A 21,368-nucleotide genomic window follows, 5' to 3' on the forward strand; every position below is an offset into this window, starting at 1 on the left:
TCTTCTGACTGATACCTCTGGGAGGTGAAGCTGGCAGAGCTGTGTCTGTTTGACAAGCTGAGATTGGTGCGAGTTGTATGGAGTAAATAAGGCGATGCGGGAATGCAGAAACAAACAAAGTGTGCGTGCTTTATTTATTTATGCATCCTGTCAGTCTCATGAGCAGGCAGAGGTACTAAAGCTCCTCAAAAAAACTACAATAAAACTACTCCAACTATTTACAACAAGCAAGTGCTTCTAAGCAGTACCAAACCATGAAACATTACATAGAACAGTTGATGAAAAAATAAAATCACAATAGTTGCTCCAATAGTAGAGAAAGCAGTGACAGTTTGCTCAGCTAAATAACACAGAAACAAGGTTTCTGTATTTTGTATTTTGTAGGGTCTATATTTTGAATTTACAAATTGTTTGCTTCATTTTGTTACTTTTTTCCGTTTTTTCTAAGGTAGCCACAAAATATGTCAAACATGTCAGTCCAGACGGAACTGATATTCATGATCCTCATAGATCACTAACTTTTCTATGTGAGGCAGATTCTCCATTTACATGCACAAATTGAAATCTTTGAGACTGATACAATTAAAACCACGGCGGCACAGTTATTATTTGAATTTTGAATTTTTGCTTTTTTACTCCAAACTATTACTTTGTATGGCATGACTGTGCAGTCGTTACCTCTCTTTAGAGAAACATTCAAGCCTGATGATTGGCTGAGGCGCTGTGTGTCTACGTGTCCAATGCCGATGTTCCATGTTTGCTCCCAGAAGTAAAGTCACTGTAACTTAGAACAGGTGAGGTAACACTACGACGGGTCAGTTGTCACTGCCACCACTCTGCGCCCTCTCATGCCGTAATTTGATAGGATGAACAAAATACCACTGAAAAGAGTGACCACAAAAAGACACACAGAAACAATCCTGCCTCTTCAGATTCATAATGGGACCTTTATTCTTAGATACATATCTACTTCATCTGCATGAAACTGAACTATGTTTTTGTGTCTGTACTCACACTGTGGCCTACTTGTAAGTGGAAGAGGCTCATTGGTATGATGTAGATTATCTTCTGTTGTTAAACTCTGACCTAAGCGCACAATTATCCCCATGCATATTTCATAGACTGCCAGCAACAACATATCTGTTACTGGCCTGACTGCTGCAGCCTCGTTGGAGTTGGAGAAGTAGGACGAGGAGAGAGGAGAGGAAGAAGAAGGAGAAAGGTGCTGAAGGGTGTGACACAATGAAAGGATTAAGTGGGAGGACAAGGTGAGCTTCAGAATCACAAGAGCGGGAGTGACAAACTGTAACCTGCGTGAGCTGAAGAGGATGGATTCACAGTAGGAGAGCAGATATCTTTGGATTAAAGATGCACAGGAGCCAGCAGGCACCTTTGGAGTCTTGTCACTGACGGTGATGCATTTCTTTTCCTGGCTGTGGTACAAGCCGGTTTAATAAGTGGAGGAGGCGCGTGGATAAATAATCCCATGCATACAAATGAAGCCAATACATGCAAATCTCCATGGGTGACGTTCAGGTGAGCGCTCTTGAAAATATATGTTGATGAGACTGACACACAAGAATGTCACAGAAGTTGTTGTGTTATGAACAATGTGGGTAACAGGTGTCTTTTCTTGCACACGTTTATCACAGAAAAGTTGCATCCACTCATATTTTTAATATAACTAATTTTTGAGAGTGCTATTATCTTACTTTGCATTTTGAATAACTTTGAATAACTTTTCCATGGATTCATTAGTATTTTTATCGCACCATGCCTGCGTTTCGGTAGTTCTTAGGTCAATAATTAATCGTTTCAGTATATATTGCAGTCTAACTGCCCATTGTAAACTTAATATACATTATATTATGTGTCAATTCTAGCAGTCAAAATCCATCAGAATGTCAGAGTATTTCTTACAGATGCATTGTTGGAAGCTCACGTTTTGTCATAACTTTGTTAATTTTGCAGGTTCTAGCCAAGGTTTCTGTGTTTGTTGGCAACAAAACCTAAAAAGTATGGCTCAGAAAGACAGCACCAGCTCTTGTCATCAAGCGAACGCACCAAACTTTTTATCGCCTCAGCACTGGGCATCAACATCTTTTCGAAGTCCAATCAGTCATGAAGTATCGAGTATATCGTCTTTGGTCCCTTCTACAGTCCTCACATTCATACCCCAGTATAAACCCACAACTAATGGAAACCCACATCCAGAAGATCTGCCCTTTTCTGATGAGACCCCAAAGCTGCAACCTCTTGAAGCATCACCTTCTAGTTCAGTGTCCTCAGAAGCCCAAGATCAAAAAAATGTGACATCAGCGGCTCCTTGCAGTGATAATCCTCAAGAAGTTCAGCAGAGGATTCAAACAGATGGAGGTCCACTGCAGGACACATCAATAGGTATCATGTTTCCAAAAGAGCTACATGATGGAGTGCCAGGTATGTAATAATTGAAGGTGTTACTTCAATGTACAGTTTTGATAATGTGCCAGGAAAAATCACACTTTGAAACATGGGGCCAACATGCTTTGCTTTATCTGTTGGTGTAACATCCTCTCCTTTTCTGAGAAAGCATTTCATAAGAGCTTTGAGCCCAGCTGACACAGGATCAGAAGTACACTGATAGTGAAATGTATGTGGTTGTATCAGGGATCGGGGTTCTGTGTAGGCCAGTGTATTCCTTCCACAAGCTTAAAAAAAATTACTTTATGGAGTTTATATTGTTCACAGGAAGCTGTAAAGTGGCGACAAACTGTTCCTAAAATCCATCCATCCATCCATTCACTTCCGCTTATCCTTTTCAGGGTTGCGGGGGGTGCTGGAGCCTATCCCAGCTGTCATAGGGCGAGAGGCGGGGTACACCCTGGACAGGTCGCCAGTCTGTCGCAGGGCCAACACACAGGGACAGACAACCATTCGCACTCACATTCATTCGCACATTCACACCTAGTGGCAATTTGGATTATCCAATTAACCTGTCCCCACATTATTATCCAATTAAATTATCCTAAAATCCTGAAAGCATTTTAGAAAAATTTACACAAAGATTTTACAAAAATACCACCATGTCAGATACGGAAAGGTTTGGCATTTTAGAAGTACCCATTTATACTGTACCCATTTAGATTAGATTAGATGAAACTTTATTAATCACTTCGGTGGGTTCCTCCAGGAAATTCAGTTTCCAGTAGCAGAAGTTGCATGTTACAGATACAATAAAGGGGAATGAGAGTAAGGATATAAGCATAAATATGCCATATATACACATATATAAATACAGAATATATAATAGGGATAAATAGGAATAGTGGATTGCACATTTGAGTGAGTCAGTTTCCCCTCCCTCTCTCCTCCAACGACGAGTTAAACAGTCTGATGGCATGTGGGACAAAGGAGTTTTTAGGTCTGACTTTGGGAGAAGCAACCTGTCCCTGAGTAGGCTCCTCTGATTATTTACAACCGTGTGCAGAGGATGCCCAGCATTGTCCATAATCTCCAGCAGTTAGCGTTAAACCTAAAAGTTAGATAAGCATATATTTTCAAAATGAAACTGAATGATCCAGCTTTACATTGATGCAATCAACAGTACTTGTGTTAGATGCTATTTACAGGTGAGGTGTAACTTTTTGTTTTATGGGAGAAAACTGATTTAAATCAAATATTATTAGCAAAGTGTGTGAATCCCAAAAGATGACTTAGTCATTGTAATTGAGATTTTTAATTACCAGTGCACTGGTAATTAACTAATATTTAATCAATCTTCACTTATATTAGTCAGATCTCTTAGCCTTTGAGGATTGATTGAAGACAAACACATCAATAAGTGACACATTAACACAGCACTGCACATATTGACTGGTTGACTAAATCATGAATGTGTCTTGCATCCTAAAGGTTAAAAGTGAAAATGATTATAAATCATGAAGCGTGTGAGGAGACTATTTTGCTGATTTAGAAGACAATATATGTGTTCAGAATTCATTAAATAGAACCCAAAGTTACTGTATCACCGTGTGATACAGTGATTATGTGCCTCACCAGTGCTTCAAAGGTGTTATACACCGTTCCATTCAAGCTTAATTTTGTTGTGTCTTGCCAGATTTTCCTTCTTAAGAACAAATAACTACCATGCTCCTTAAAGCAGTGTTTCCATTGCACACTGTTCTCTCACTTCTCAAAGTATCTGCAATTTCTTCTTGCATACTCTGAACCACTCATGAGGAAGCAGCCTTAATGTGATTTTGAAAAATAGCACGTTTCTCACTCCAGCACCCGCTTCCATCCACAGTCATTTGGCAATTTACTATAACTTTGATGAGATACATAGATTTTCTAACACACAGACTGCTGAGGCAGCTGTTTAGATTCTCAGTAATAACATGTGAGCTATTGCTCCTGTGCAATCTTTTTTCTTTATTACTTTTTGACCTCAAAGTGGCCTTGGTGCCGTTGTGCATGAAATAGTTTAAAGGTCTCCTACTGCAGTGACTGGTTCATTGACTGCCTTTGGCAAATAGAAAGCAGGACAAGAAAAGAAAAGAAAGAAAAAAAAGCAAAGAAAATAATAAAAGAAATAATAATAATAAAAATAAAAGAAAATTCATTTGTAATTTTAAATCTGCTTCATATTTGTCACTGATACTGTCAGTTGTATCGATGACTAATTATTTATGCATCTATGCTATCTGTCATTAGCGTTTGGCAAGGCTGTAAATATATAATGCAACAAGTTCTTGCAATTAAACTTTAAAAATAAAAATGACATATCAGAGTACCATGCAGCATGTTAAACAGGTCGTTGCCTCTTTTTCCAACTCCATCAGCCGATCCTTTTATCTGATCATGATTCGCAAAGAATTATAAAGAATTCATCGCTTTGGTTTCAGTTTCTCATTTGTCTCACCTTCAGGCAGGTATAGTTGAAGATAAGCTCAGCTTATCAGCTTTTTCATTCTCTTCCATTTTAATTTAAGGGAAAAACAACTTGTGGCAGAATTTTTCAGTCTGTATTTTTTACACTGTGCCGTCATCATAGTATTACAAATACACCACAGTAGGCAGCATTGCAGTGTTATATAGATGAAACAAGAAAATAGTTCCTTTGGAGAAAAAGCATAAATTATCTACTGGAGTTCATGATTTTGTTGCCAAAACGTTACCATTTGTTCCCCTGTCGATGCGAACGCAGCATTTCACTAGTAGTAATCCATCTTGATTGTATCAGTGAAACACAAAATTGATTTCAAAGTTGTTGTTTTTTTGCCTTATTTATATTTCATGCAACTCACGCTTTACATATTATGGATGTGTTCTGTCCTCAGGATTTTGAGGTTGTCTGAGCAGAACTTTTGTCCCAGAGATGCATATTCACCTTCACACTGATCGCCCTTGACAACTGGTTTAAGTTTTATATCACACTTAAATAATAAACTATAAATAGTTTAACTGCTAAATACTTTAACTGTGAATGTAGCCAAAACATATGGTTACACCACCTCTTTGCCGTATGTTCAAACCTATAATCACAGCTTTGAGCACAAGTGTTTTCTATCCTCGACCTTTATGCATCACTACATTAAGTTACACACAGAAGAATTTACACATGTAAGACAAGTAAAACAAATTCGACTGGCTGAACCAACATTTCAATAAATGTTTAATAATGATGGTTGTATATTCACAATAACAATACAACTCAAATTACAGACAGCAGTTTTGCATAATAGTCAAATGATGCCAGATAGCTTATTAACGTATGGTGGCACTGTTGCCTCACAGCAAAAAGATCCTGGATTTGAATCCACTGGCAGGTTCTGGGTGGAGTTTGCGTGTTCTCCCTGTGGCTGCATGGGTTTCCTCCAGCTGCCTCTTACAGTCCAAACAACCCTGTGATAGACTGGTGGCCTGCCTTTCACCCTGTGATAGCTAATATAGACTCCAGCCCCCTACAGGTCTCATTTGGATAAATTGTTAAGAAAATGTGCACGGTTATCATCTTTGGCTTGTTCTCACCTAAACTGCACCTATCTAAAATCTAAAAGGGATCTCCAAAATGCACACATTTGTCAAAGTATGATGATATGATAAAACCTCACAGTTAGTTTGGTTTACTACAACTGTCCCAGTCAATTAATAAAGATGATGAAGACAGGATGTCTTGGAGCTCAGAGCTCCTTGCAAAGTTTTAATATTTCTTGTTATTTCTTGTTTGTTTGCAGATGCAAGATCCCATGCCTATACATCTCGTGACCTGTTAATGTTTGTGGGAATCTTTGTCAGTATAAAAGTGATTATCGCTTCTGCTCTTTTAGGTAACCCACTCTGAAAAGCAAGGTACCTCCAGTACATCAATAGCACATTGAATTCTAGTGTTTAACCTCCTAGGACCTGGCGTCCACATATGTGGACATCACATTTTGGGTTATTTAGACTAAAATACTAAATTTTGCTCTACAAGGGCCTGATTTCCTTTTACGAGGACATTATACTGCTACTGTTCTATCGAAATTTTAAACGAATATCCTCATATGTGGCTCTTATTTTTCTTAAAACAAAAATAAGATAAAAAAAAAATCTGGTAATTCTTTGTTTTTACATTCATCGGGCTCCAATATACCCAAATATCAAAAAGATATTAAAAATGCATGCAGTGGAAGAGATCGGGTCTTAGGAGGTTAAGAAACAAACCTTCTCATCATGCAGTTACCACTAATATTGCAAAAAGAAAATCTAGTTTTAAGTCTGCAGACTTTTTGCCAGATGCAAAAAGAATCAAAAATGTCCTACATCATAATATGCCACTTTAGTATAATAACTGTAATAAAAACCCAGTTATGTCATTCAGCCTTACTGCTTTCTGTAACACATCAGTGAGCATACATAATAGGTTTCTCCGATTACGATTAAATTCAAATGAAATGAGAAAAAAAATAAGTTAATTAGTTCTGAACATTCACTATGCCAGTTATTAAATCCTCTATGAAGCCTCCTTCTGGGAAATAAATTACATTGTTGGAAAAACGCAAAGATAGAGTAAAATGGTTTGCTGAGGTTCCACATTTGAAACCAGCAGCTATTAAGACTGATCTCAGTGTGAGGAGTTTTTAATGTTAATGTTTCACTACCCACTTGAGACATTGTACTGTGTCATTTGAATGTTTTTTTCTCTCTTCAAATTAGTTAAGTTCTTGCTGTTTCCCGCTGAGGTGGGTGAATCACCTCCTCTCTGTGGTGGGAAAGGGAGCTGCACTTTCCCAACCCAGAGGCCCATTCTGTCCAAGAATCCAGTGAACCAGACAGGAAATATGACTGCAGGTAAAGAATTTAAATTTCATAGTAACTAATGCATTTTGTCTCCAAAGCTCCAAGGATGGCAATCTTCACTGCCACTCCAATTTACTGCTTATGTCTCAAACAAAAGATGCTACTTACATATCCATCAAGCATCTGGCAGTTATGTCTGTACTTTTCTAAGTCTTTTCATGGAAAAGGTTTTCATAGAATATTACCATAATAATTTATCACATTAAACACCTTATATTCTTAAAATTAATTAAACCACCTATATGGTCATCTTATTTTTTTTCAAAGAGCTTTTGCATTTTTTTTTTTTTTGCTTGATTTCATGTTCTTCATCTCATATCCAGACTGCTCAGTTCTGGTCAGCAATGGTCAGCGTATTGTTGGAGGAACCTTAGCTACAAAGAACGAGTGGGCCTGGCAAGTCAGCATGCAGTGGAGGGGAAGACACGTCTGTGGTGGTGCCATCATCTCTCCTCGTTGGGTGATCACTGCAGCACACTGCTTTGTTGAGTAAGAGAGACACGAGGAATGACAAGAAATAAGTGTTACTTGTACAGTCAGTTAGCAAAGGCTGTAGTCATGACCACCTGCTCAGTCCGAGGTAACACCATGTTCCTGTTATGTTCTAGTCAAAAGCAGGTAAAGGGTCAAGTAAAAGATTTTTGCACCTTTTGCAGCAGAGCTTATTGGTCACATCACAAATGGAGCTCTGTAAAAGGGGCTCTCTGTTCCCCGTGAGTGTTCATCTTGGATTATGAGCAATGGGTGCGGATTTTTTGAGCACAACTACAAACCAAAAGCAGCTCCTAATGTTTGCAAGGCTAAAGTGAAAATAGAAATACATGAAATTAGGCGATGGCTGAGGCCTAAACCGTGATTGTAATAATGCTGGAGGTTGTATGATATTATGAAAAAACATTGAAAAACAAAACTGTGAAAATTAGTGGGCACGCACACCGCTTCTTAAACCGAACTCTATCTACTAACTTTTCTGTCACTCTTCTGCAGTAATAACATGCTTCAAGTAGCTGACTGGACGGTGGTGGCAGGCACTGTAAGTATTGCACACAACTCTCTGGGGCAACACTACAGGGCACTGCAGATCCTCTACCACCCTAACTTTAAGGTTATGCACAATGACTATGACGTGGGACTGCTGCGCACCATAATTGACATGGACATGACGAGTAAGTAAGAGACAGATTGCGCTATCATTCATCAGGGCAACGAAAACCACATCATTTGTTTTTCTTTACGCTGAATGAATGCTGGAGTCTAGTAACTTGTTGAATGTATGTAAACTAGCCAGATTTATGTCACACAAGACAAACAGACAAGGTTTCACTGTCTCTTTTTATAACTGTATTTACTTACATTTGACTCATGAAAAGAACTTAATGTGACTTGACGCACGTTTAAACTTTTATTATGATTAAGGTCAGGACAGATTAAATATTTCAAGAAGCGTAATCCCTTTTGGGTTTGAGGGGGAGATTAGGGGCACTTACATCACTGCACTAATCATTGCAATCGCTGTCATATTGCCAAAACAAATATTTAATTTTTACCAAAACTTAAAATAATAAAGAAAGAACGAACTAAAAACTTAACAAAAACCAAATCGTCAGAAGTGAAACTTACTTTTAAGTCAAGAGAAAAACATGTATTACAATCATAAACGTGGGTGGGGAAAAAAAGGAAATATGTGATTTCATAACCACGAGAGAAAGCTAACCTTTATCACTTTACTGCTGCTCTTTGTAGGTGGGGTCCGACCGGTCTGTTTACCCAGTCCAACCGAGTCCTTTCCTGATGGATCAGACTGCTGGATCACAGGCTGGGGATACGTAAATGAAAACACAGGTGCACTGCACTGAAAGAAAGATACCTTTGCTACAGTTTGTGATCTTAACAACTGAGCTATGGTCTTTTGGGCTCTAAAAGAAAGTGATTTGAAAACGCAAGTATAATTTAAGTTGGAGCTTCAAATAGCTTCAAAAACTCAAAATCATAGTTTCAGAGTTGGAAACAGTAGGACAAAAACTTTTTAAAGAGCCATATTTGTCAGTACAGTATCCTCATAGAAGCTAAGACGTTAGACTTAATTACTAGATAAAAAAAATATATTAAGTATAAAAACAAAGTCTTTTTTCTTTTTCCTGCCATTCATTATTTTTTGAACCGTGTAACATTTCCACTAGTCACCTTCAAGTAACCCTTTCTACTTATTTTCATTCACTTTTTGCTGCTGATTTTTTCATTTTCTGTCAGGCTATGTGTCGGAGGAGTTAAGGCAGGCTCATGTTAAGGTAATAGCTCAATCCATCTGCTACGACTTGAGTGTCTATGGTCTCTTCATAACTCCTCGAATGATTTGCGCTGGGAGCATGGATGGAGGGGTTGACTCTTGCCAGGTACACACCCACAGAGATGAAATCTCCTCTCCACAAACCTAGCACAGGTTCATGAAGAATATAAAATATATTTTACAATCTATATACTTTTACAATATACTTTACAATCTATCAAGAGTTGGGTTTCTTCCATTTGATGTTCACAAATTTTGTTTGTGAAATGATTTTCTCTTAAGGGGGACAGTGGTGGACCACTTGTGTGTAAGACATCTAAAGGGGATTGGAAGCTGGCAGGCGTGGTGAGTTGGGGAGAGGGATGCGCACGGCCTAATAAACCAGGCGTCTACAGTAGAGTAACTGAACTGCTTCAGTGGATTGAAAGCTACATAGACATATAGGTATGGGAAGCACTTTTCCTCACCGCTTGTAAATGTAAAACCTATCTTTATCTGTCGCTCTGTTTTGGAGTCAAAGTTCTGATAGTTTATTTACTGCATCTGTGTCACAGTCTATCTAGAAATGCTTTCTATTTTCATTTTGAACTACAACCCTTGACAGATAAGCAGTTTGGCCATATAGCAGATAATGAAACTTCAGCAGTAAAGAAGAAAAAAACTTAAAGGTTAAATGTTAAATCCTGTTGAAGGTTATAGAACCAACATTTCAATACATATTAGTTCTTTAAAGGATGGAGGCAAACTAGATGCATTAGTAAAAGAATACATCAGTAAAATGCAGGAAATACGATTACTTTTAATACCCTTTCATAGCCAAAATGCACTATAACAAATTAATGTCATTTGCAAAATATACAATAAAGTTTTTGAAATTGTCCTTGTTTTAATATTTTTTGTTGCAGGATAAAGCAGAGGATTCGGCCGAGACCACCACAGCTGTTCCCGCAACACCTTAAAATCTGACAATGAGATGACTGACAATAAAGATCGACTTGTATCTATCTGCCTATCAGTGTTGTTCATTCTATGATAGCGTGCACTGTCACTATTGTCAGTTATAGAAATATAGAAACACTATTATCTGTAGTAGAAATTTACTGCCAGTAATGATACATTTGTAAACGTTTATCAGGACTGGCATAAAAGTGTAGCTGACAAAACAACAACTAAATCAAAGTAAAAATGGGATTGTATTCCTGTCTGATCGCACCTGCTGACCACAAATGTTAACAGTTATCACAGCGCATGGTGCCTCTTTAGTGTCTAAGTGCACCAATTTAATTGCTGGTGTATAGATTAGTGTGACTTGTCAGGTTCAAGGTACACTAGATGAAAATGACCTGATAACCAATGTTAGCTAAATTAGAACCAAGCAGTTTCTGATATTTTTCCTTTGATTGTATTATATAAATATTAGTAGTAAAGACTAGTATGACTAGTAAGACTAGATGAACAAGATATTATAAATAAAACCAATTATTCATTATTTCAAAACAAATGAATAATAATTAAGTTTTGAAAACCTATATTATGTTTTCAGTGGGTTTCTCACACTCTTTAAGTGTGTTCGGTGGCCTTATAACAGGAGTCGCAAACTCATTAGAGTCTATGGGCCATATGTAGCCAACTACTTGCCAAAATTAATCCAAAAGTACATCAGCAGCTCGTTCAGGAGTTCAGGAGCTTGCCTCAGTTAAGGTCAATAATTGATCGTTCATCAATACATAAGAGAGTGGGGAAAAGAGTTCAGAGGCAAAAACCACGGCTGACCAAAAACCCTCCCAAAAAACATCTTGAATATCTCCAAGACTTTTGTGAAAACGTTCTGTCAACCGTTGAGACAAATTTGGAGTTTTTGAAGGTTCAAATCCCATTACATCTGACAGAAAACTCACACAACATTTCATAAAAAGAACATCATAGCAACAGTCATACGTGGTGGTGGTAGCTTGATTATATGGGACTGTTTTACTACTTTAGCACCTGGAGAACTTCCAGTATTCATGAACAATGAATTCTGCTCTCTCCCAAAAGATCCTAAAGGAATCATTTCGTGCTCTGAAGATCAAAGGCATTTGAGTTATGATCGGGCAATAATCGGAAACTCACCAGCAAGTCTGATTGGCCTAGTTACTATGTGGACTTTGGTGCTTTGATATGACTTTAAACCGGCCCTTCATGCTTAAGCACTTTCTACAGCAATTCTTTAAAGAAGAGAGGGCCAAAACTCCTCTATGGTGATATAAAAGAGTCATTTCCAGTTATCATAAACGCTTGATTGCATTTCTTGCTGCCAATGAAATTATCAGTTAAACATGCATTTTGTATTTACTTGCATGATCTTATCAAAATTTGTTTGAGGATCTGAAACATGCAAGTTAGACTTAAAAAAAAAACCAAAACGACAAAGGGAGCAAATACTGTTTTCATGTAGGTCATCACAAAGCTTTTTTTTTTTTTGGTTGTTTGTTCTCCATGCGTATCACTCCACTAAAGCGGATCACTGAGCGTTTTATACAAGGTTGTGTTTGGACGATGTTTACTTGCCTGACAGCGTAAATGTCACGTAGGCCGCTGCTACGTTGTTGTGTACATTGCCAGGCCCCTCATTCCAGGACGCATGCGTCTCACTGAGGACGGCGAAGACGGTACTCAGCTGTGCAGGAAGTTAGCCGGCAGCTTCACTTACCCATTAACCCATTTTTACCGCTTAATAAGAAACAAGTTGGCATGGCTCCAGCCCGTAAAAGCAGCTGGTGACAGTGGAGTGTTGTTTTTTCCAAGGACTGATTGACAGTCAGTGTGATAAGCGGCAGATAACACAGAGTTCATAGTGCTACTACCCACTGTCTCTCTCTGCGGAACCTACGCGTACGTGCGGTAGTGTTGCCCGCTATCAAGAGGTTCAAATCAGGACAAATCGGCGACAATGTGTTCGGTAATAAGCAGAGTGACGCCCGTTCAGCGGGCCCTGGCTTCGACGCTACGGCTCAGGACAAACGCGGCAGCCCAGAGCAGGCGCTTCTGCCCCGGCTTTAGCACTGGAGCTCAGCCGCTATGGGTAACCAGCAGATCCTACTGCGCCAGGATAGCAACGACGGATGGACTCTTCTTCAGACAGGTAGGTTATAAATGATTATACCTTGTCATTTTGCGCCTGTTTGGATCAACCTGCCTTCAGGAAGAAAACGACATTTTCTTTAGGATGTTTTGCAACCGTCTTTGGAGCGTTAAGTAGGAAGCGAGGTAGCATTTAGCTCATTGTTATATTTCTGTTAAGGAGCATTTAATTTTAGTTCTTTTAATGCGCGACCAAGTTAGGTTGTTGGATGAATTATGTGGTTCATTTTCGAGTCAAACAACCCTTTAAGTTGATCTATGCGCAGTTTTGTTTCGGATACTAAAACTTGACAGCTAATCTTTCAGGGGCATATGTATGACCCCTGAATGCTTCCTGACACAGTTGATACGGATGTGTTTATATGATAACAAGTTGCTCTATATTATAATCTGTTCTTTCTTTCAGTTTTTTGGTCTCTTACAAACATTGTCTATGAATGAGTGTGTAACCCTTGTTACCCTTGCGCTATGGTTTTTATTTATTACTGAGTCACACCTGTGTACTCACCTTTTTTTCCCCCTCCTCCCCCCTTTAGTTGTTTGAAGTAGAGAGCAGCACGTACACCTACCTGCTGGCAGACGCAGACACCAAGGAGGCTGTCATCATCGATCCTGTGCTGGAGACCATTGACAGGGACCTGAAATTCGTAAGCGAACTTGGACTCAAATTGACAGTGGCAGGTACCTACCTTCCCAAAGTTGAGTTAAAACATAACAACTTAAGGAAATGTGCTCCATCTTCCTAACCCTGACACTAAGATGCATTTTCAGATCAGCCCTACTTAAAGCTTGAATGAACTTTATGAAAACATACTTCATTATTACCCTTGGGGCCAAAATAAATATAGTACTGGACTTGTTTGTTTGTATTTCCCTCTTTAAACGTCTGTTTTCCGGGGGAAATTGAAATTGAGTCTCTGTCCCTGAGCCAATATACGTTAATGTGTATTTATATACATACACGTATGTATGTATATATTATATTATAAAATAATACTTAAGAGTAAATATTATGAAATGATTTTGCACTGATCTGTGTTCCACTGACTCTTCTTATATGCAGATTAAAATATACAGTAATCTTGACTCGCATTCAAACTTTCTTTTTATTTTTTTAAGTTAACACCCACTGCCATGCAGACCACATAACAAGTACTGGCCTAATGAAGAAAAGACTTGCCGGACTGAAGAGTGCCATCTCCAAATTCAGTGGTGCATCTGCTGATATCCACCTAAAAGAGGGAGACAAGATCCCCTTTGGAAGACACGTATGGCGAAAAAAAAGTTCTTTTTTTTATGATGGAGTGTTTGTAGGTGTTGCATACCTGTTTGGTTTTGTTTGCTTGATAAAACTGATTTAACATGACACTTGTCTTTTCTCTTCTTTAGTCTCTGACTGTGAGAGAGACACCAGGACACACTGATGGGTGTATAACGCTGGTAACTGGGGATCAGACTATGGCTTTCACTGGTGATGCTCTCCTCATTAGAGGCTGTGGCAGGACAGATTTCCAGCAGGGTACACATGCACTTTTGGCTTTATGCTTGTGTTTTTGTTCATTTTCATTTGTAGTGTTTCTGCATGAACACAAGGGGGCAGTATTACAGCCATTGCCTTTAGCAGTTTTCTAAGTTTTCTCTCATTTCTTAAGGTTGTGCCAAAAGGCTCTACCAGTCAATCCAGGAGAAAATCTACACCCTCCCTGACCACTGCCTCATCTACCCAGCACATGACTACTTAGGTTGGCTGAAACACATGCAGACACACATTTATGTATTTTATAGAGTCATTAGTGTGAATGGTTTTATGTAATACAGATTTTCAGCTTGTGCTTAAAAGCACTAAAAATGTAAAGCTATTAATTTCCCACTAATGGGAGCTGGAACAGATGTTGTATACATGTTGTTTTTATAGTGCATCTTTTGTGTGTCAGAAGCATGTTTCTCTATAAATGTTTTCATTGACCAGATTTAACATGTGACAAAAATCAGGACCACGAAGACTAAACGTGTCACACTGGTCTGCATCTGTTTTTGCGTTTCAGGTCAGACGGTTTCTACAGTGGGCGAGGAGCGCAAGTTTAACCCACGCTTGACTAAGAGCATGGAGGAGTTTGTGAAGATCATGAACAACCTGAACCTCCCTAAGCCTAAAAAATTAGGTATTTAACAATAGTATCTACAGCCTTTCACTATCCATGTCATCTCCACATTTCTAGTTCTCGTGCCTATGAGACGTCACCACAGGTTTTACGTGCTGGGCGTCACATTTACTATAAACATTTTTTCCCTTGTTCTGTTGCAGATATTTCAGTGCCCGCTAATCTGGTTTGTGGACTGCACCATGTTTGAATGTGCTGCACGAAAGACGATACCAATGACATCATTGCACAGTGATAGACATTCTGTGTCTGTTTAGCAGAATTAATCAAACTGCTTGCCATAAAGTGCCTTATTGTGGTTCTGTGTCTAAATCTAAACTGTATATTTTAATTGCTGTTATCATTTATAGTGCAGCTACTGATCAATTGTACTTGAAATAAATCTGCTTCTATTTTGGATATTCAAAATAATTAATATCTGTATTTGATGAAAGAACAGTAATGGTACCCTTTGTTAACTGTGTAAAGTTAAAAGTAAGTTGACTTTATTCAGATTTGTTATTATGTGTAAATTTGGGGAGGAAGAGGAAAGCTTGGATAGGATTGTTACACTGAAGGTTCAGTTTAGAATTTGTGAATGCTTAAAAGGTACAATTGTGTCGTGTAGTCAAGGCCTCACACACTCACAGTACCACAAGCAGTAGCCTCTTTTAATAGCAGGAAAATAAAACGTATGCTGTTTGCATTTAAAACCAATAACAGCTAAGATGTTACTGCACAACATGTCATAGCATTATGAGCTCACAGGTTCCTTTTATATGTTGAAAATGATGATTATTACTTACTCTCTATCTCTAAAAGAAGGAATCAGACTGCAGTGACCCATGCATGCTGTTCTTGTATTTAACAGATCCTCAGCCAGTAAGACGGGTTTGTTTTAGAGTGCTTCCCTTTGACTCAGCCACACAAACTTGCAGCTGTATGACAGTTTGAGCCTGAGGTTTTTGGAGGCCAGAATTAAAATGTTTATAAGCAAGTGATTTCATGTGAATATAACTTTTTACTATTGCCTTTTATTAAGAGAGCACCACATCAGTTGTATGTATCAATTCTGGTTCTCTCTTCATGGGGGAACACCAGGTTAACTCCGACTTTTTATATCTTTTGCTGCTATGGATGAAGCCCTGTGGTGATGATGGTTTGAGCCTGAAAACCCGAGTGAATATGGATGTCTCATATTCACCAAAGATTGTCATTAAATAAATTCCAAGTTGAATGAACATGGTGTAGAGCTTTATTTCAATCCTCAAACAGCCTGCTCAGTAAACGCCTCTCTCTACTGTGCATTCAAAGTGTCTTGAATGCAACATTGCATGTGCTTTTGAGTAGCATATTGTAAAATCTAGGATTCAGTATTGTGTCTGTGTGATCTGAAATAAAAGTCAAATTATCTCAGCTTGACCCAGAGATTTATGATCAAGTTCACAGTCAGTGAATAGCTAAAAAAAACAAGATGTACTGATACGAGCATTATTAAATAGATAGTTGTGGTTGTTCCCAATAAAACGGCGAGCCGCAGTGGTCTGTGACCTTGAGTGACTTTACGTTAAAATTAGTTTAATTAGAGAGCCATTATAAGGAGAAATGTGACTGAAAAATCTATATGGGAAAAAGCTCTAACAGCGAAGATACTTCTCTAAGTCTAACTTTTATAAAAGTAAAACACTTAAAAGTGTTTAAATTCTTCTTCATCTTATTATCAGTAATATTATTAACAATAATACTATTGATGATGATCATAAAGATAGTGTGTAGTACGTGATGTTCTTCCTTTTTATCATGATGAATTCTGAAAATTATTCTAATTTGGGGGCGTTACCAAGGCAGGTAGGCAGACATGTAGGTAGGCAGGTAGGTGTGGTTAAGGTTTTAAATAGTCATGCTTTACACAGCAACCCAGAGTTTGTGTTTCTGTCCCGATTAAAACGCTGCCAGTTACCAGCTGCTCATACTGTGCAAGGATGGCAATGGTAAAGGGACTCCTCTTCAGACAGGTATGTTCACCTCATATTTGGATGTTTTGCACTTGTTTAAAACGATCTGTTCTGAAAAAAATATTGTTCAAAATTGTTGAGTTTAGATTAACCAGTTTACATAGTGGTGGAAGATGTTTTTAGATCTTCTACTAAAGTGAAAGTAGGAGTGCAGAAAACAAAATATAAAAAGTTTGTTTGTCTAAAAAGGAATAGCATCACTATAAAGTACCTTAAGTGAAAGAAAACCTGCTCAAATTACCCACTTCAGAGATGCATATCATATTGTTAATATGTTTGATATTACTTTTAAGTTGATGAAAGAACAAATCTGAATTACCTGATACTCTGCTTAGCATCTTAATCTAAAATAGAAATTATTTCTTGATTAATAATTTATATCCCTGCCATATAACTAATGCTAATAGCTTCTGAATAAATGTGGTAGAGTACAAAGTGCAAAACTTTATTTCAAGCTTCGTATGAAAATGTCTCTCTTTGGCTACCGTAGACACACAAAGCACACGTTATCTATAATCACAAGTGAGGAGAAATGATAATAATGTAACCTTTACTACCGCTCCCATTTATTGTTAGTTATTGCTGATTGCTGCTGTGTGCTTCCCCTCCAACATTTAGCTGTTTGAGTCAGAGAGCTCCACATATACCTACCTGCTGGCAGACGCAGACACCAAGGAGGCTGTCATCATTGATCCTGTGCTGGAGACCATTGACAGGGACCTGAAATTCGTAAGCGAACTTGGACTCAAACTGAAAGTGGCAGGTATCTACATAAATTAACACAGAATCCCATCTTTCTCAACCTGCAAATACAAATTAGGAGCAGCATAAATATTTTACCTGGTTCAGAAATGATTGTTTATTTCTGACCCAAAAACGTTGTTAAGTGTAGGTGGTGCTATTTGTATGAAAGGACTCCTGCTAGTGTAATACATATATCTTTCCGAATTGGAAATACACTTACCAGCCACTTCATTGGATACACCTATTTAATACACATATTTAAAAACAGTGCATTTACGCATGTAGACATCATTAAGATAGCCTCTTGAAGTTCAGTCCAAGCATCAGAAAAGGGGAAAGGTGATTCAAAGAAACTTGACGCATATGGGCTTTCGGCTTTCGCACACTTTCGGCCCGTTACTACCAACTAAGCATCGTTTATACCTCACAGCCTACCTGAGTTACTGATGTCGATCTTTTTGTGATCACAGTGTACCTATTTTCTGATGGCTGCTTCAATCACCATAATAAGGCAAGTCACAAAGTCTGGTTTCTGTACTCAAATGGCCTCCAGAGTCACACGGTCTTAATTCAATAGACTGTGGTGAAAGGGAGATTAGCGTCATGGATGTGTAGCTGACAAATCTGCAGTAACAGTGGGATGCTGTCATGCCTACATGCTACATGGACCAAAATCTCTAACACTTAGTTGAATCTGTGACGAGGAATCAAAGGTGTTCTGAAAAGGAAAAAAGTGTCCAACTCCCTACTCGCTAAACTGATTGGAGGGTGTACCACAAGGCTCAATTATATTCCAGCTTTATATTGACCTACATTATCTTTATTTTGCTGATAGTTAACACACACTGCCATGCAGACCACATAACAAGCACAGGACCAATGAAGAAAAGAGTACCTGGACTGAAGAGTGCCATTTCCAAATGCAGTGGTGCATCTGCTGATATCCACTTAACAGAGGGAGACAAGATCCCCTTTGGAAGACACGTAAGAAGAAAAACATTATTTGTTTGCAATATCGTGTGCGTACAGTTATTTTGTAAATACCTAAAACCTTTTGTTGCATTTGTTTAATAAAATCCATTTAACTAACATGCCTTGACATTCTTCTTTTGCTTCCTTTAGTGCCTGATTGTGAGAGAGACACCAGGACACACTGATGGGTGTATAACCCTGGTAACTGGGGATCAGGCTATGGCTTTCACTGGTGACGCTCTCCTCATTAGAGGCTGTGGCAGGACAGACTTCCAGCAGGGTACGCACACTCTTTTTGCTTTATGCTTGTGTTTTTGTTCATTTTGCGTTTCTATGATTTTTATTCTTGTTGGAAAAGGGGGGAGTACAGTATCAGTTTTCCTTTGCAGTTGTCTAACCTTTGCCTTATTTTCTTAAGGTTGTGCCAAAAGGCTTTACAAGTCAGTCCATGAGAAGATCTTCACCCTGCCTGATGAGTGCCTCCTCTACCCAGCACATGACTACTTAGGTTGGCTGAAAACACATCCCCAAATATTTATACATGTTACTAATCACTGAAGGGAATGGTTTATATAGCACTATTGTGTATTGTGTAGTAAGCATTACATCATATATAAAAGCATAGCAAAATTAAATTCATTAGTTTTCTGCTGACAGGAGTCGGTACAGCTCCTCTGCAATCTGTATAGTATGTTCTGTTTTTAGGTTTTTACAGGGCAACTGTTGTGTGCCAGCTCCATTTTTTTCTAGCTCTGAAATGGACTGGAAACATGTTCAGGGTGTAGCATCTGGCTGATACACTGGTCTCCATCTGTTTTGTGTTTCAGGTCGGATGGCTTCGTCAGTCGGCGAGGAGCGCAGGTTTAATCCACGCCTAACAAAGACCATGGAGGAGTTTGCAGATATCATGAACAACCTGAACCTGCCCAATCCCAAAAAAATGGGTAAGAAAAAAATAAACTATCATATTTACAGTTCTGCAACCAACTATGCTTTCCAGTAAAAAGCACATTTTTTTTAATTTTTTTGCAGCAACTGCAGTGCCTGCTAATCTGGTTTGTGGACTTCAAGACTAAATGTGTGGACTGAATGTGCTCCACAAGAGGATAATAATGAAAACACATAATTGTAGAATAATTAACATTTGCATCTCTATTTTGTGGGACATTGGTCAAAATGTTTACTATAAAGTGCTTTTTAATGATTCTGTATGGTATACATATAAGGTATATACTTGAATTGCTATTTCAATACATTTTAAATGTCTCTATGTAAGAACAAACGTTAATAGAGTTTCTTGAATGTAAGCAAATTTTTCAGATGATTTGTTATGAATTACTTATGAGCAGGAAAGTTCATATACGAACATTCTCCTCAAGGTTAGGTTAGTAATCATGAAAGCTTCTGTGCAGGAAAAGGCTTTTTTGCATAGCAGGACATAACAGCTTACTATAAAAACTTTGTAACTTGGTTTAGATTCTGTTAAATAAATAATGACACTGAATCATAGTCATGTTGTGTTGATCATCTGAGGTTATATTTCATCTACTTTCATGAACTGTTAGAGATCAGATAATTATAATGTGATATGTAAAAGCTTAGAATTGAAAGATGGTGTACTTTTTCATGTTGTTCAGTTGGATTTCAATCATTAAGTAATTTAGAAAAAAAAACTATTTTAATGTTATTTTTTAGTTACTATCATTTGTTTTTCATAGCAACCGTTCCCCACAGATATGTGGTGATGCCACACTTTCTCAGTTTAATGCTCATGATGGCTCATCCAATGGGTGTGTATGAAGGAGTTTTAAAACAAAGCTGTTATTGTGTAAATGGCACCACATTTAGAAACAATTTAAAATAAAATCTCATAAATATTAAAATCAGCCTTCAACAAATGTTTTAGAGTCTCTTTCATGCAAACTTGGTGATAGGCACACATATCTACAATACTAAAAGAAAACGACTCTCTTGGACTTTCTGGATTTAATGAACTATTCTGTGGCTACCTTACTGGTTCCTGTTATGACTACTATTGTGTCTATGCTATTAACAGGGCCTGTTAAACTATTTTAAAATAAAATCCATTTAATTATTATTATTAATATGATTTCACATTTCATTTATTTTAAGTTTTCTGGCTGTCCTTTCATTCTCCAACACTTAGTGACTTACAAGCAGTCTCTACATGTTTCACCTTTAAAATCATTTTAGCCAAATCATGTTCTACTGACAAAAGAAAACCTCCAAAACCATAAAGATTTCTTACTAAATATGGCTTCTTTAGGCTTCACCCATATTCACACATTTTTAACGCAATCAACCCATCTGGAGCAGAGCGCAGAATGGACAAACTGCCCGAAATGCGTCGACTGAGACAGAGACATTTCAGGGATTTTAAGTCATTCTGCGCTCCAGATGGTTGATTGCGTTAATCGAGATGACGTTGTTAACGTTAACAGCCCTAGTTTGTTGGTTTGTTGCTATTTAGTTTTATTTTGTGAGCCAGCCACCCCGCCGTCCCGCCCCTCTCCTCCCTGTGCAGCTGGCAGCAGCCGCACCTCGTAAATGGAGGGCGCCCTTACTCTTCGCAAATAGGCAATGCAAAACCGATCGGTGCCCATGCAATCCCCAAAATGCACTGACATAATGTCGGGGCAGCGTGGGTGCGAGCAACTTTTTTTTGCCGAAGCTATGATGCCGCCCCCACCACGCTTCCGCCCTGGGCAATGGCCCATGTCTCCCATATCGAAACCAGCCACT

At 38.3% G+C, this 21,368-nt stretch overlaps 3 protein-coding genes and 1 long non-coding RNA gene across 4 annotated transcripts; 3 read left to right on the forward strand and 1 right to left on the reverse strand.

Moving 5' to 3' along the window:
• Positions 1–5,643: 5,643 nt before the first annotated feature.
• LOC146508678 (uncharacterized) lies at positions 5,644–9,146 on the reverse strand. Its single transcript, XR_014877026.1, has 2 exons — positions 9,038–9,146; positions 5,644–7,800 (listed from the first exon to the last, which is right to left on the reverse strand). It is a non-coding gene; the product is annotated as an uncharacterized LOC146508678 (long non-coding RNA).
• Positions 6,222–10,054, forward strand: LOC146508679 (transmembrane protease serine 5). Its single transcript, XM_085178575.1, has 7 exons — positions 6,222–6,311; positions 7,180–7,314; positions 7,647–7,812; positions 8,311–8,489; positions 9,067–9,165; positions 9,574–9,716; positions 9,893–10,054. The coding sequence occupies exons 1-7, from the start codon at positions 6,257–6,259 to the stop codon at positions 10,052–10,054; spliced, it is 939 nt and encodes a 312-aa protein (XP_085034701.1). The 5' UTR covers positions 6,222–6,256.
• Positions 10,055–12,258: 2,204 nt separating this feature from the next.
• On the forward strand, positions 12,259–16,115 carry LOC146508680 (persulfide dioxygenase ETHE1, mitochondrial-like). The gene is made up of 7 exons (XM_085178571.1): positions 12,259–12,734; positions 13,270–13,414; positions 13,853–14,001; positions 14,123–14,252; positions 14,386–14,475; positions 14,779–14,895; positions 15,039–16,115. The coding sequence occupies exons 1-7, from the start codon at positions 12,543–12,545 to the stop codon at positions 15,083–15,085; spliced, it is 870 nt and encodes a 289-aa protein (XP_085034697.1). The 5' UTR covers positions 12,259–12,542; the 3' UTR covers positions 15,086–16,115.
• Positions 16,116–16,575: 460 nt separating this feature from the next.
• On the forward strand, positions 16,576–20,705 carry LOC146508681 (persulfide dioxygenase ETHE1, mitochondrial-like). The gene is made up of 7 exons (XM_085178572.1): positions 16,576–16,889; positions 17,508–17,652; positions 18,469–18,617; positions 18,756–18,885; positions 19,024–19,113; positions 19,433–19,549; positions 19,638–20,705. Exons 1-7 carry the CDS (start codon positions 16,857–16,859, stop codon positions 19,679–19,681), a joined length of 708 nt encoding a protein of 235 aa, XP_085034698.1. The 5' UTR covers positions 16,576–16,856; the 3' UTR covers positions 19,682–20,705.
• Positions 20,706–21,368: the final 663 nt, after the last annotated feature.

Source organism: Neolamprologus multifasciatus, chromosome 11, assembly GCF_963576455.1.
Source record: "Neolamprologus multifasciatus chromosome 11, fNeoMul1.2, whole genome shotgun sequence".
In the NCBI taxonomy this organism is placed as follows: Eukaryota; Metazoa; Chordata; class Actinopteri; order Cichliformes; family Cichlidae; genus Neolamprologus; species Neolamprologus multifasciatus.

Coding starts and splice junctions, on each gene's coding strand:
- LOC146508680 (XM_085178571.1), top strand. CDS start 12,543: ATGTGTTCGGTAATAAGCAGAGTGACGCCCGTTCAGCGGGCCCTGGCT. Junction 14,253..14,385: donor CAGGACAGATTTCCAGCAGG/GTACACATGCAC, acceptor TCATTTCTTAAG/GTTGTGCCAAAAGGCTCTAC. Junction 14,476..14,778: donor CCCAGCACATGACTACTTAG/GTTGGCTGAAAC, acceptor TTTGCGTTTCAG/GTCAGACGGTTTCTACAGTG.
- LOC146508679 (XM_085178575.1), top strand. CDS start 6,257: ATGTTTGTGGGAATCTTTGTCAGTATAAAAGTGATTATCGCTTCTGCT. Junction 7,315..7,646: donor GACAGGAAATATGACTGCAG/GTAAAGAATTTA, acceptor TCTCATATCCAG/ACTGCTCAGTTCTGGTCAGC. Junction 8,490..9,066: donor AATTGACATGGACATGACGA/GTAAGTAAGAGA, acceptor TGCTCTTTGTAG/GTGGGGTCCGACCGGTCTGT.
- LOC146508681 (XM_085178572.1), top strand. CDS start 16,857: ATGGCAATGGTAAAGGGACTCCTCTTCAGACAG. Junction 18,618..18,755: donor AGATCCCCTTTGGAAGACAC/GTAAGAAGAAAA, acceptor TGCTTCCTTTAG/TGCCTGATTGTGAGAGAGAC. Junction 19,114..19,432: donor CCCAGCACATGACTACTTAG/GTTGGCTGAAAA, acceptor TTTGTGTTTCAG/GTCGGATGGCTTCGTCAGTC.